Source organism: Ostrinia nubilalis, chromosome 9 (assembly GCF_963855985.1).
Source record: "Ostrinia nubilalis chromosome 9, ilOstNubi1.1, whole genome shotgun sequence".
NCBI lineage: Eukaryota > Metazoa > Arthropoda > Insecta > Lepidoptera > Crambidae > Ostrinia > Ostrinia nubilalis.
In genome coordinates, this window is record NC_087096.1 from 2,501,786 (window position 1) to 2,514,720 (window position 12,935).

At 40.7% G+C, this 12,935-nt stretch overlaps 3 protein-coding genes across 3 annotated transcripts in view; 1 reads left to right on the plus strand and 2 right to left on the minus strand.

Annotated features, from left to right (window-relative positions):
* Positions 1 to 2,225: 2,225 nt before the first annotated feature.
* On the minus strand, positions 2,226 to 6,032 carry LOC135074375 (uncharacterized). Its single transcript, XM_063968641.1, has 4 exons — positions 4,648 to 6,032; positions 4,269 to 4,386; positions 3,213 to 3,315; positions 2,226 to 2,836 (listed from the first exon to the last, which is right to left on the minus strand). The coding sequence occupies exons 1-3, from the start codon at positions 5,254 to 5,256 to the stop codon at positions 3,287 to 3,289; spliced, it is 756 nt and encodes a 251-aa protein (XP_063824711.1). The 5' UTR covers positions 5,257 to 6,032; the 3' UTR covers positions 2,226 to 2,836; positions 3,213 to 3,286.
* Positions 6,033 to 6,122: 90 nt separating this feature from the next.
* Positions 6,123 to 12,935, minus strand: part of LOC135074372 (galactokinase-like) — a 50,900-nt gene continuing 44,087 nt past the window's right edge. Inside the window, exons 8-9 of the mRNA XM_063968639.1 lie at positions 7,922 to 8,080; positions 6,123 to 6,248 (exon numbers count right to left, since the gene is read on the minus strand). Of these exons, the coding sequence (XP_063824709.1) occupies positions 6,132 to 6,248; positions 7,922 to 8,080 (276 nt within the window). The 3' untranslated portion in view covers positions 6,123 to 6,131. The remainder of the gene's footprint in view (positions 6,249 to 7,921; positions 8,081 to 12,935) is intronic.
* Positions 10,317 to 12,827, plus strand: LOC135074370 (uncharacterized). Its single transcript, XM_063968637.1, has 2 exons — positions 10,317 to 12,146; positions 12,231 to 12,827. The coding sequence occupies exon 1, from the start codon at positions 10,612 to 10,614 to the stop codon at positions 11,968 to 11,970; it is 1,359 nt and encodes a 452-aa protein (XP_063824707.1). The 5' UTR covers positions 10,317 to 10,611; the 3' UTR covers positions 11,971 to 12,146; positions 12,231 to 12,827.

The following is a 12,935-nucleotide window of genomic DNA, read 5'->3' on the forward strand; positions in this document are numbered from 1 at the left end:
AACTTTTACAGTTTAGGCAGTAATTATAAAATTACATTTATCAGTTCTTAAGTTAATTATTTTGCTCAATAGGCAATGGGACAATTTTTGTAATAGGTCGAGAATACAAACCAGTTTTAGTTTTTACAACAACAGTTCGAATATGATTATCTTTACCTTTATATAATTCAACTACACGACCCAATGGCCAAGATATTGGTGGCTGATTATCATCCTTTAATAAAACAATAGTATTTAACATTAAATCTGGGTTTTCTTTGTACCATTTATACCTCATTTGTAATGTATTTAAATAGTCAGTCTTCCAACGCTTCCAGAAGGTTTGCCGTAGCTTACATATTTGTTGATATACATCCAATCTATTGTCAGGAAATTCTGCAAAATCACCCTCTGGAAACGAAGTCAGACTGCTCCCAATTAAAAAAATGAGAGACACTGCTCATCACCATCCAAGTCTCTCAATGGAGTTATTGGTCGACTGTTTACAATAGCTTCAATTTGAGTTAAGAGAGTATACAAATGTTCATAACAAAGTACAGTGTGTCCTAACACTCTCTTTAAATGATGCTTTACAAGTTTTACAGAGCTTTCCCATAACCCGCCCCAATGAGCTGAATGAGGAATTATAAACCGCCATTCAATACCTTCTGAAATTACATAATTTGAAACTTGTTCAAAATCGTTCTTAAACATGTTGAATAACTCATGAAGCTCATTTTTTGCCCCATGAAAAGTAGTACCATTATCACTGAATATTTTAGCACATTTACCTCGTCTAGAAATGAATCTACGCAATGCATTTAGAAATTCCTTAGTAGTGAGATTCGACACTAGTTCGATATGAATAGCTTTAGTACTCAAGCACACAAAAAGGCAAATATAACCTTTAGTTATAATAGGTTTCCTTATACGAGCAACTTTGACAGACAGCGGTCCAGCAAAATCTATGCCTGTGAACAGAAAAGGTCGAGAAGGAGTAATACGACATTTGGGTAGGTCAGCCATTATTTGTGAAGCAGTTTCTGCCTTAAACCTGTAACAACGTACACACTTGTGTATGAAATGACGCACAGAATTTCGAGCGTTTAGCGGCCACACAAATCTTCGTAAACTGGACAAAGTCGTCTGCGTTCCAGCATGCAACAACCTCTCATGCTCATACCTAATCAACAAGTCAGTGACATGACAACGTGCTGGCAGTAGCAATGGAAATTTTTGATCAACAGGGATATCAGCATAACGTAAGCGACCACCCACGCGCAACATTCCTTCGCCATCTGAAAATATGTTTAAAAACTTCAAAGACTTAGAACCTGAACCAAGTTCCGAGGAAACATTACCATTAGCATTTTTTTGAAAATGAGCATGCTGCACGCATTTGATGATACAACTTGATGCTTGATTAAGCTCCTTACTTGTGAGAAATTCAGTGATTTTAGATTTAGCATTTTTCATATTGTTAATAAATCGACGTACATAAGCCATGACTCTAACCAATCGACTCCAAGACGAATATCTCTCAAATAATTCAAGAAAATCGTTTTTAGTCTCCTCAAAGGTAGGTAGTGCTACACTTGGCATGTCATTACAAGTGTCAACACCCACTGAGTCATCCTGAGAAAACACTTGAGGTGAATGAAGCCAAGGTGAGTCACTTTGAAAAAGCCAGTTAGGTCCATTAAACCATAATTTGCAATTGGAAAGATCCTGTGGTTCCAAACCACGTGAAGCCATGTCAGCAGGGTTCTCTGAAGACTTTACATGAAACCAATTGTCTTTAGGAGACAAATTTTGTATTTGGCCAACTCTATTCGATACAAAAACATCTCGTCTAGCGGGATCACTCTGTATCCAACACAGGGTAATCATGGAGTCAGTCCAATAGAATGAGTTCTCAGAACTAATATTTAAAGTTTTGGAAACAGTGCTCATAAGCTTAGCAAGCAACAGTGCAGCGCAAAGTTCTAACTTAGGCAGAGTGACAGGTTTGAGAGGAGCAACTCTTGTCTTCGCACATACTAAGTGGACTGTAGTTTTTTCAGGACAACTGCAGCGGATGTACACGACGCAGCCATACGCCTTCGTGGAGCTATCTGCGAAGCCATGAAGCTCAACCCTCTCTGCGTCAGTATTAACCATGAGACGAGGCACTGAAATGACATTCAAGCATTCAAGATTGGCACAAAAAAATTTCCATTTAGATAAAATAGCATCAGGCACCTCAGAATCCCAGTCAACGTTTGCCTTCCAGATATCTTGCATTATCAACTTAGCATAGACTGTAACTGGAGCAATAAAACCCAAGGGATCATAGACCTTAGCAATATCAGACAAAATATTTCTTTTGGTATGACTAGTGGAAGTATATTTAGGTACCTCGACCTGAAATTTATCTGAGTTTGGCTCCCACTTCAAACCTAGCGTTTTAATACAAGAACCTTCTTTATTGTCAAAGGAAAAATGACATTTTTCAAGTTTTTCAGGAGGAAATTGCGACATTAACATTGAGCTATTAGAGTACCATTTGTGCAATTCAAACCTTCCTTTAGCTAACAACTCTTGCAACTCATTTATGGTATTTAATGCAGAAGAAAGATCATTCTCGCCATGCAAAATGTCATCAACGAAGGTACTTTGAAGTAATGCCTTAGAAGCAGATGGAAAATTATCACCTTCATCCTCAACCAATTTCACCAATGTCCGTGTAGCAAGGTAACTGGCTGATGCTGTTCCATATGTAACAGTATCCAGCTGAAGACACTGTATATCATGCGATGGATCATCTCTCCACAGGATGCGCTGAAGTGCTTGATACTGAGGTTTCACTCGAATTTGCCTGTACATTTTAGTTATATCAGACACAAAAACATAAACATAGGTACGAAATCTCAGAAGTATGGTAAACATGTCAGGTTGAACAACAGGACCCACAAGAAGTACATCATTTAAGCTCAAGCCCGTAGAAGTGGGTTGAGAACCATTGAATACAATCCTAAGCTTGGTAGTAGAGGAACTTTCCTTCAAGACAGCATGATGAGGCATGTAATATTCAATTTCATCACTTTTGTGTGGATTTATATGAACAAAGTGAGCATGGCCAAGTTTAAGAAATTCCTCAATAAATGCTTTATAGGCCTTAAAAAAGTCAGAATTATTTTGGATTTTTTTCTCCAATGACATAAGACAACGAAAAGCAACATTGTAAGAATTACCTAGTTTTGGTAGAAGTTCTTTGTTTATTGGCAAATCGACATGATACCTTCCTTCTTCATCCCTGGACACAGAATCAAGGTAGCTCTGTTCGCACCTTTTCTCCTGAAATGACAACATATTATCATTAGGCATTTCTTCTAATTGCCAAAATTTTTTAATGTCGTTATGTAGGACAGACAAATGACATTGGCTTTTTAAACCCGAAACATGTTGACCTACCACAGACAATTCACCACAAAATACCCAACCAAATTCAGTATTTATTAATGTGGGCATATTTGGACCTAGATCGATCTTGCCTTCTCGAAGACATTTTGCAAAACATGAAACACCAAGAATCATATCAATGTCCTTAGACACATTGAAATTAGGGTCAGCTAAATGCAAATGCATGAGAGATGGCAGTGCCTCTTTAGACACATTGACCATTGGTAAAGGATCAGTAATAAAATCTAACACACCGAATTCTGAACAATATTTAAAATCAGAACAGTTAGAATAAACTGATAGTGCAACTTTATGCTTTATTTTACAAGTATGACCTCCCACCCCGGCCACAGTTTGACTAGCATCTTCAAAATTAACACAGTCCAATTTATTAGCAAATGCAGAACTAATATAATTCTTTTGGCTACCTATGTCCAAAAGCACAGTGCAGTCATATCGCTTACCATCACTGTCACACACATTCACTAATGCAGTGGGCAGAAGGGACACTTGACATACAGAGGTACTATTTTGTGTAACTATTGAAGATGTCATTACAACATTACTCGGGGAATTGATGTGAGAATCATTTGAAGTAGAGCTACGGGCAGAAGTCTCATTACATGTCTGCGAATCAAGATGTAATAAGTGATGATGCTTTTGTAAACACTTTTTACAGACAATATTGGATGTGCAATTGCTAGTACAATGTTTATCTGATAAACAAACAACACACAAATTAGTTTTGTTAACAAATGTCTGTCTGTCATTGGGACTCAATTTAATGAATTTAAAACACTTGTAAGTTGAGTGATTTTTGTTGCAATACAAACAAGAAAATAACTTACCATTTGCATTACTGCCGCTGCCAACAGTCACATGACTAGTGCTCTTTGCCGGAGGCACGACCTTTGTAGTGCTCACTGCTTCATCACGGCATAGCATATCTAATGCTTGGCAGCGCTGCTGTATAAAGTTAAGAAATTGTTGCAAACTAGGGAAATCACTGGAATCTCTTTGCAATTCAAAATCACGCAAAGAACTGTAATCAATTTTTGTTGACAAAATATGTATGAGAATAATATCTTGCAAGTTTGAAATATTCAGTGATAATAGTGAGTTATAATACTGCATAAAATCATTTGTTAATTGCCTTAATGTATAAGATTTACCATTGACTTTATGTAAAGACAAAATGTGTTGCAAATGATATTTAGCTATAAGAACCTTATTGTCATATCTTGATGTAATCGCAGACCATGCCTTCACGTAGTTTTCGTTCGTACATTCCAAAGTCGTAACCAAAGAGGCAGCTTCGCCGACCAAACACGACTTCAAGTAATAGAACTTCTGCACGGGACTTAAATCTTCATTTCCGTGTACCATAGTGACGTATAAATCCTTGAACGACAACCAGTCTCCATAACTTCCACTGAACTTGGGCAACGATATCTTGGGAAGATTCGGTTTATGCTGGTGCTCTTGCGTCGATCCGGAGTCACTCGCCGATGAGTTACAATGATGCTTCAGCGCCTCACGACGTTCACGAATGTCAGTTAGTATTCTTTGACACCTTGACTCGATTTTCGATCCCTCAGCGGTCTCTGAAGTATCCATCGATTCCAAATTGAGATTGACGTCCTCCAATCTCGTAAAAAGACTGCTAATTCGTTCGGCGGCAACATCCAACATGGCGGTGGATTTTACGGTAGAAATGTCCCCCAGCTCATTTTCCACAAGTGATATGCGGCCTTTGATGTATCTTCTCACATTTATCAATTTTTGCTTGTCTTGATGAGCAAAATCACTGCTGGTATCCTCGCCGGTTAGGGGCATTTTGAAAGCACGCAATAAGTGGTATGCAATGCGTTAGCGTCACCCCGGGCCGGCCGCACACAACACGAAAAAAAAAACTGCTCCAACTACAGATTCTCAGTACAGACTCCTGCATCCAGCTCTGAAGGACCATGAGCAGAGTGATGCGGCAGGTACAAAGGACACTTAACTTCAGTGATATTCTATTTATTGAGAAGATAATTTACAACCATGTGGTGCACACACTTGAATGGTAGGAAAAAGAGACCATAGAGAGGGGCCATAGACCATACAACGCTTCTGGGTTGCCAGATATCGTTATTACATTTTTACCAATATAATCAACTAGAACTTTCGTAATGTTCATCATACTAATTTGTTACAAGCGGGATTCGAACTAGCTACATGGGATACTTATCCTAGTCCAGTGCACGGACCACCTGCCCCTTAGACAAATATTATTATCCTTAGACATTTTACACTGCGCCTCTAGTCCCAAACTAAGTAAAGCTTTTGTACTGTGGGTAGGTACTACACTACGGAAATATGTAAGTAAATTCACTCCGTCCTAGCTTTTTTGTATACCTAACCTAACTACGAGTAGGTACTTCGCTCCACGAAGCGACCCGAATGATATAGACTGCGTCACGTATTCAAATCAGCTAACCTTTATGTGTTGGAGAGGAAAACGTAACATCAAAATATTTACAGTCAAGTAGGTTACTTGAAGTTACCTACAGGCCTACTCCTATCTTCTCTCTCTTTCTTTTTTGTCAATATTTAGGGATGTGTGATAAGGATGGAAGGTTACAAAAATACGGAAATCTAACTGCGCGGTCCAGATGTTTATGTTGATCCTAGAGTCCTAAATAAATAATAACATAGAGTATTTGTCATCATTTTATTGGGAGAGCGCGGGCGCCCTCGCTCGGCTCGCACACGAAGAAAGTCGGCGACCCTTTGTAGTTCTTCAATATCTTGCTTTTCAGGCCCTCCACGTCGCCCTTCTTCACCTGTGGACAAGGTTAATGGTAACTTTTTCAATGTGTTAGATATGTAGTAGATTCAGCATAAGAAAAAGATATTAGTTAGATTTACAAACTTTCAAATACACAAAACACCTTATTTTTTCACTAAAACACAGCAAATGTTCGTGAAGGCGTTTGAGAAAAAGTAGCTTCCTTTCAGCTTTTACACAAAGAAGCGGTTGCGTTTTGTTTTCGTTTGAACTAGCTGTCAAAGCGACACCGCGATACGAATTTGTGATTTTCTTTCGTCGTCTAGTCGCGTTGTAGTTGAAAATATTTAGCGCAATCGGGCTTTCAAAACGCGCGGCGCGCATATTTTACAGATTAGTGAGTTTTCCGTGGATGTGACTATATGATTTAATTTCAGATTTTTATTCAGTAATTTATTCATCAAACCCAAATATAGAACTGGAAATGTCAAGGACAGTTTATCTATAGCATAATTTAATTTACCCAGGATCTGTGGATTTGGGTACAAATGCGAATATGTAGAAACGGAAAGAGACATTAGCAAATTCGTTATGTGGTTTCCAGAGGACACACTGAACAAATAGGCCTGAATAAATGAAAATTGGAAGGAAGGAAAATAGGCTAAATCAGAGGTTCATTCATGCAGATATTATATATTCCGAATGAAATTCAATGGATCGGTTTTTCTGCCGACTTGACGAGAAACCTTGAAGAGATTCCCCTAGGAAATGAATAATATTATTAGATACCAAAATTACTAAAGTTTTTGAGGAAATCACGATCACGTAGCGTCGCACACGTTTCCTAGAAAATTGAGTTCAATATACAGACAGACGATTTGAATTCGATATTTATCATGTCTTCTTCCGACAACAGATAAATGAAAACAAAGGAATTTGCTTTATTTATTTCTTGGATTGTAATACTTAAAGAATGTAAACATGAATAGGCAGATCTTATAAAAGAAGGGTCCTTAACCTCATAAATATTCTTAAACATCTAGCAAGAACTAAGGGTATCAAAATTGTAATGATCCCGTGAATTTTCACTTGAAATATTTCAAATACCTCAAGGGGAACATTATATTATTATTAAATCACGAAGTTGTGGGCATGTTAATGAACATACCTACTATTAATGAGGTATTTGCTGGCGTGTTTGACACTATTACCAATAATTCCAAAACACATTTTAGTTTTATATCGACGACTGGATTTTTAGTTGTTTTTGATTTAAAGTCAATTAAGTTGGCAAAGTAGAAACATCGTCAGTTTATTTCACAATATTTATGGGAGAATCACGTGGTGTCTAATTCTATTGTAATTCGTTGTTAAATTGCAGCTATTTTTTGAATTGCGAGAATTATGGTAGTAAGAATAAATAAATAAATAATATCCTTATCCTTAGACATTTTACACTGCGCTTCTAGTCCCAAACTAAGCAAAGCTTGTACTATGGGTTATAGACAACGGATATAAACTTAAATACTTTTTTTTTGTAAATACATACTTATTATACATAGAAAACACCCACTCCAATACAAACAAATATGTTCATGCACACAAATGTTTGTACTGTGCGGGAATCGAACCCGCTACCTCCGGAATAGTAGTCCGTTTCGAACCACTACACCAAACGGCCGACTAGAACTACTAACCGACTAGACTAGAAGTAGAGAAGTATCTTACCAAAGCAACCACGCAGCCTCCAAACCCGCCGCCAGTCATCCTAGCCCCGTAGACCCCTGGTGCTCCTCTCATGATGTCCACGAGCTGGTCCAGTTCTGGGCAAGACACCTGCATCAGAGTGCTTAGCGACTCGTGTGACTGGTAGAACATTTCGCCGACCTGGTGGAAGAATTTACAGGTGTTACGTAGGTTACTACATATTACTATACATATGGACCTTCCTTGAGTTTTTAGATATAGCTGTAGAGCATAGGCATAGCTATTATCTAAATATATACAGGGTGGAATTTTGTAATGCCACCTGGAGGGAAAGTACTCTCAATATTGTAGATAGACATTTTTTCTCAAAGAAAACATTCCTTTGTTTTTGAAAAGAAATAGAACTGCATTCAAACATTTGCTTGTCACACCCGGAATTCGAACCAACTAAAATCTGTTAAAAATGACACCCGGTATTTTATTGCATCGATCGTTTGGGTTAAGATAAGGATGAAATCTATCTAATAAACTTGATAAATCAAATGAAAGGAAAACCATGAAATCTTAAATTATTTTAATTATGTACAGGAAATTGTATGGCCATACCACACCATTAGAGAATTTTGGAAAAAAAATTCGAAAATCTTTGAATGCTTTCTCTTTCTTTTCAAAAATAAAGGAATGTTTTCTTTCAGTAAAATTTTCTATGTACTGTATGAGGTACCTACTGTATTAATAGTCTTTCCCTCCAAGTGGCATTACAAAATTCCACCCTGTATAACTCAAAAGTGACTGACTGACTGACTGACTGACATACACATACTACAGTGATCTATCAACGCACAGCCCAAACTACTGGACGGATCGGGCTGAAATTTGGCATGCAGGCATCTACTAAGAAAGGATTTTACGAAACTCCACCCATAAGGGGGTAAAACGGGATCCACGCGTACGAAGTCCCGGGCGGCCGCTAGTTATACACATAGATTAATAGTGATTCTAGATCACTCTATTGCTGAAAACTGCATTAAATCCTTCCATTGCGTAGTTTAAGCCTAGACGCAGACTGCCGACTTTTAGTTGGACGATAGTTGGGTCAGTCAGTGCGCACATTACATCGGCCGATTCTTCATACAAATTAGAATCGGTCCCACCCCAACTATCGACCAAAGAAAAGTCTATAGTTTGTAGGGACTCTAAATACCCGTATTCACAAACATTACTATGAGGTCTCACGGTGCGCATGGACGCACAGGTGACACACGAACCAATCACAGAGCTCTATTCAAGGCTTTGCGTTCGATTTGCTGCTTCACTTAAGGCTTGGTATTTCTGCTAAAGAAGGTATTTCGCGCTGTCAAAATCTGCGCGCGCAATACTTCGCCGAAGACAGCGCGCCAAAGAGCTCTCGCGGCTACACAGTGTAGAAATACGCAGTTGGTTAGGTTAGGTTGACTTCCTTCCGTTCAAGCGTCACACTCACAGCACTTTCTAATACAAATCATATCCAAGTGATACAAATTAAAACAACTTTCAAAATTTTTGGGTATATATTTTAGAATCGAATAAATATACACCACTAAATTTTTATTACCGAAAAAAAAATTCTGGGTAATGAGTTATTGATACTGATCCCATTTGTGCAAAAAAAGAAGTTAAATAATGCGACTCAAAATTTCCTCCTAAAATTGGTAATTTATGGACACACGCGTCGCTAGCACTATTTAAGTACGATAATGTAACACTTATTAGAATTCAAAATGGTCTAAGTTAGAAGTATGTAATAATAACACTGGAAGCGTGGTCGAGGCGTGAGCGAGACAGACAGATCGATGCAACGTGCGAGCGTGTACGACTACTCTAGCGAGCAGCGGAGTGACAAAGCTGTGACGCGTAAAATACAGACTAACGAAAATTTAATAAAAAAATTAACTTTATGAAAACCATTTCTTTTTCTTTTGCTTTCAATATTCCACAGGTTTCTACATAATCTGTTAAAATTTTTTCGGTGATAAAAATTTTGTGGTGTAGAATATAACTGCCAAAGTAAACACGGTTCAAAGAGGCGTGGCGTCACCCGACCTTCCGGAAGTTCCGCGCCGGCTAAAAGAATTTCAAGATTACGTCACCCGACCTATCGGTAGATCCTCGGGAGCTTGAGCGATTGGAAAAACATTTTATGATCAGTTACTCGTAGTAGCGATTATTTAGAGATTGTTTTCCTGACCTCGGTGGATGGATGAAGTGTGAGAGGTTTCTTCAGGAATAATTAGAGATGTTCTGTTTCAAATTATATTGCAGATAACCAGTATGTACAGAGGTTGGTGTGCGACTGATTGAACATTGTTAAATATTTCTAAGTGACACATTTAGTACGAGAAGGAATAAAGAAAATCTGATACTATGTTTTTAGGGGTGTCAGTTCGAGTTACCTCCACGTAAAACTGGGTTGTTACTGAATCCACTCTGACATGTCGGAAGGGATATAGTAGCGCCTGTTGCGGTTCATCCTGGGCAACGTCAGATAGTGCTGCATTGAAATCTCATAATGGGATCTCAATGACGCGGTACCTGGCGGCCGAAGACTCGATACCCAATCTAAGGTGTTATCCGTACCGTGCCGAGAGATGCGTGGCTGAGGGGGAGCTCAGTCGCTAACGGTGGGCCCTCGATACCAGGCGACCTCGAGGTGTATATAGCCTTACTCCGGCATGCGGGGCTCTGCTGGAGTGGACCTACTTTCCCTAGCTACTCGTGGGACCAACATGAATAAATGCTCTCCCAAAAAAAGTAACGGTAACCTGGAAGACCTATGCCAGGAACTTATGCCACTGATAGAAGGAGTAGAACAACCGACCCAAATATCAGAGCAACTCAGTATGGAGACAGAGGAATCCATCAGCACGGCAGAAAGGGCTGCTTGCGGCTCACACTCGCTGACTGATGAATACACCGCCTCCAAACCCACTGGCAGGAAAATGTCAAGTGCGGCAAAAAAGCGCTTCGGAGCTCTGAGGCAGCTGGGAGTGGAGCCGAATATGGCTTCAACACTGGCGGTCAAGAGCTTCGCTGAGCTGAAGCAGATGGGGTACAAGTTTAAGGCCTCGCAACCTGAATCTGGGCGCAAACCGGTAAAACGGGTTCGCTCGGAGGAGGAATCGCCAAAGGGACATATTACCAAAGTCCCAAAGGTGAGTGAGACCTTAAACACCTCAACCACCGTAGCCTACAGCGAGGCCGTACGCTCAATCCGGGTCGGCATAAAAGACTCCAAGTCCTTGATGACTAACACACAACTGGAGTCGCTGCGCAATACCATCCTGCAAAGCATTGCCAAATCCGGAAGGGGCGAAGGGCCTAAATTCGTGGGCTGCTCCTTTAAGCCAGGCTGGCTCCTCATCACGTGTGAGGACGAGCGCTCAAAAACCTGGCTTGAGAATATAGTCCCCCCCCTCAAACCGTGGCCGGAAGCAAGCCTCGTTCTATTGAGCGAGTCTGAAATCCGAAAACCTAATGTGGGGGTGGTATATATTCCTATCTCTGAAGCCAGCAGCGCAACGCGGGCCTTAGAATTCTTCGGTGCTCAGAATGAGGGTCTGAACACCGAGCACTGGAAGGTCCTCAATACGAAGGTTGACAAGGGAGGTCTAACTCTGACCGTATCCCTAGACGACCACTCGTTTGAGGCCCTGAAGATGATGGACCTAAAGGCCAACATTGGCTTCAAAAAGGTCCAGTTCAGAATTAAGGGCCCCATACAGGACTCCAAACCCTCCGCTGAACCCCCGACCACCGCCGCAACCACCACCACCTCTACCCCCGTACCCGCATCCTTAACCACCCCCCCTGAGGGTACCGTGCAGGTCCGCACAGGACCACAACGGGTCAACCCTCCTTCCACCCCCTCAACCTCCACTTCCACACTCCCAAACAGGGGAAGGGGAACGCGGTTTCCCCCCAACAGGGGGACCACAAGGGGCGCACATCCGCCCAGAGGAAGGGGGCAGCACAGAGGACCGTACCGAGGGCGGCGGGGCACACAAGGGCGCCGCGGCTCCCAAACACAATAGTCCCCACCAACCTCAACGCCCAAAGGGGATGGCGATACTACAGGCCAACCTACACCACGCTATCGCAGCCTCTGCGGTCATAGAAAAGATCTTCAGCGAAGGTGGCCTGGACATCGCCCTCATTCAAGAACCATGGATAAACGCCGACTCTATGGTAGCCGGTCTGAACAACGCTGGTAAGATTCTTGTATGCGAAAAAGGCCGCAAACCTAGGGCTTGTATCGTGTTTAACAAAAATACTAACTTCTTACCTGTTCCAGAACTTTGCAGCGAAGATACTGTCACCGCGTACGTAGAAGTCAAAGGGCCGAACAGGTCCAAAGTACTCTTCTGCTCGGCATATCTTCCTGGAGATAAGCAAGATCCCACTGAAGAACTGACTAACGTCCTGGAATACTCTAGAAGACAAAAGTCGGAACTGATAGTGGGATGCGATGCTAACGCCCACCATACCATCTGGGGAAGCTCGGATACCAACATGAGAGGTGAGTTACTATCCGATTTTCTTCTATCTAACTGTCTACAGGTGCTGAACAATGGCCACACGCCAACATTCGTAACAAAAACCAGACAGGAAGTAATAGATATAACATTCGCAACAGAAAATGTGTCAAAATGTATAACAAAATGGCACGTCAGCAGCGAGAACTCAATGTCTGATCATAGACATATACGTTTTGATATTTCAGGGCTGGTAGAAGCTCAATATCCAAGAGTAAGGAATCCAAAAGACACCTCCTGGGATATGTATATAACCCTGCTCAGTGAGAATCTAAAGGATATACCCAAAACTATCAAAACACCGGACTCTCTTAATGCCGCGGTCAAAATGCTCAATAATGGCATAATCAATGCCTACGAACTAAGCTGCCCCGAAAAAGAAGTAAAATCTAACAAATCACCAATGTGGTGGAACAAGAAGCTAGAAAAGCTCAGAGCCATCACACGTCGTATATTCAACCGTG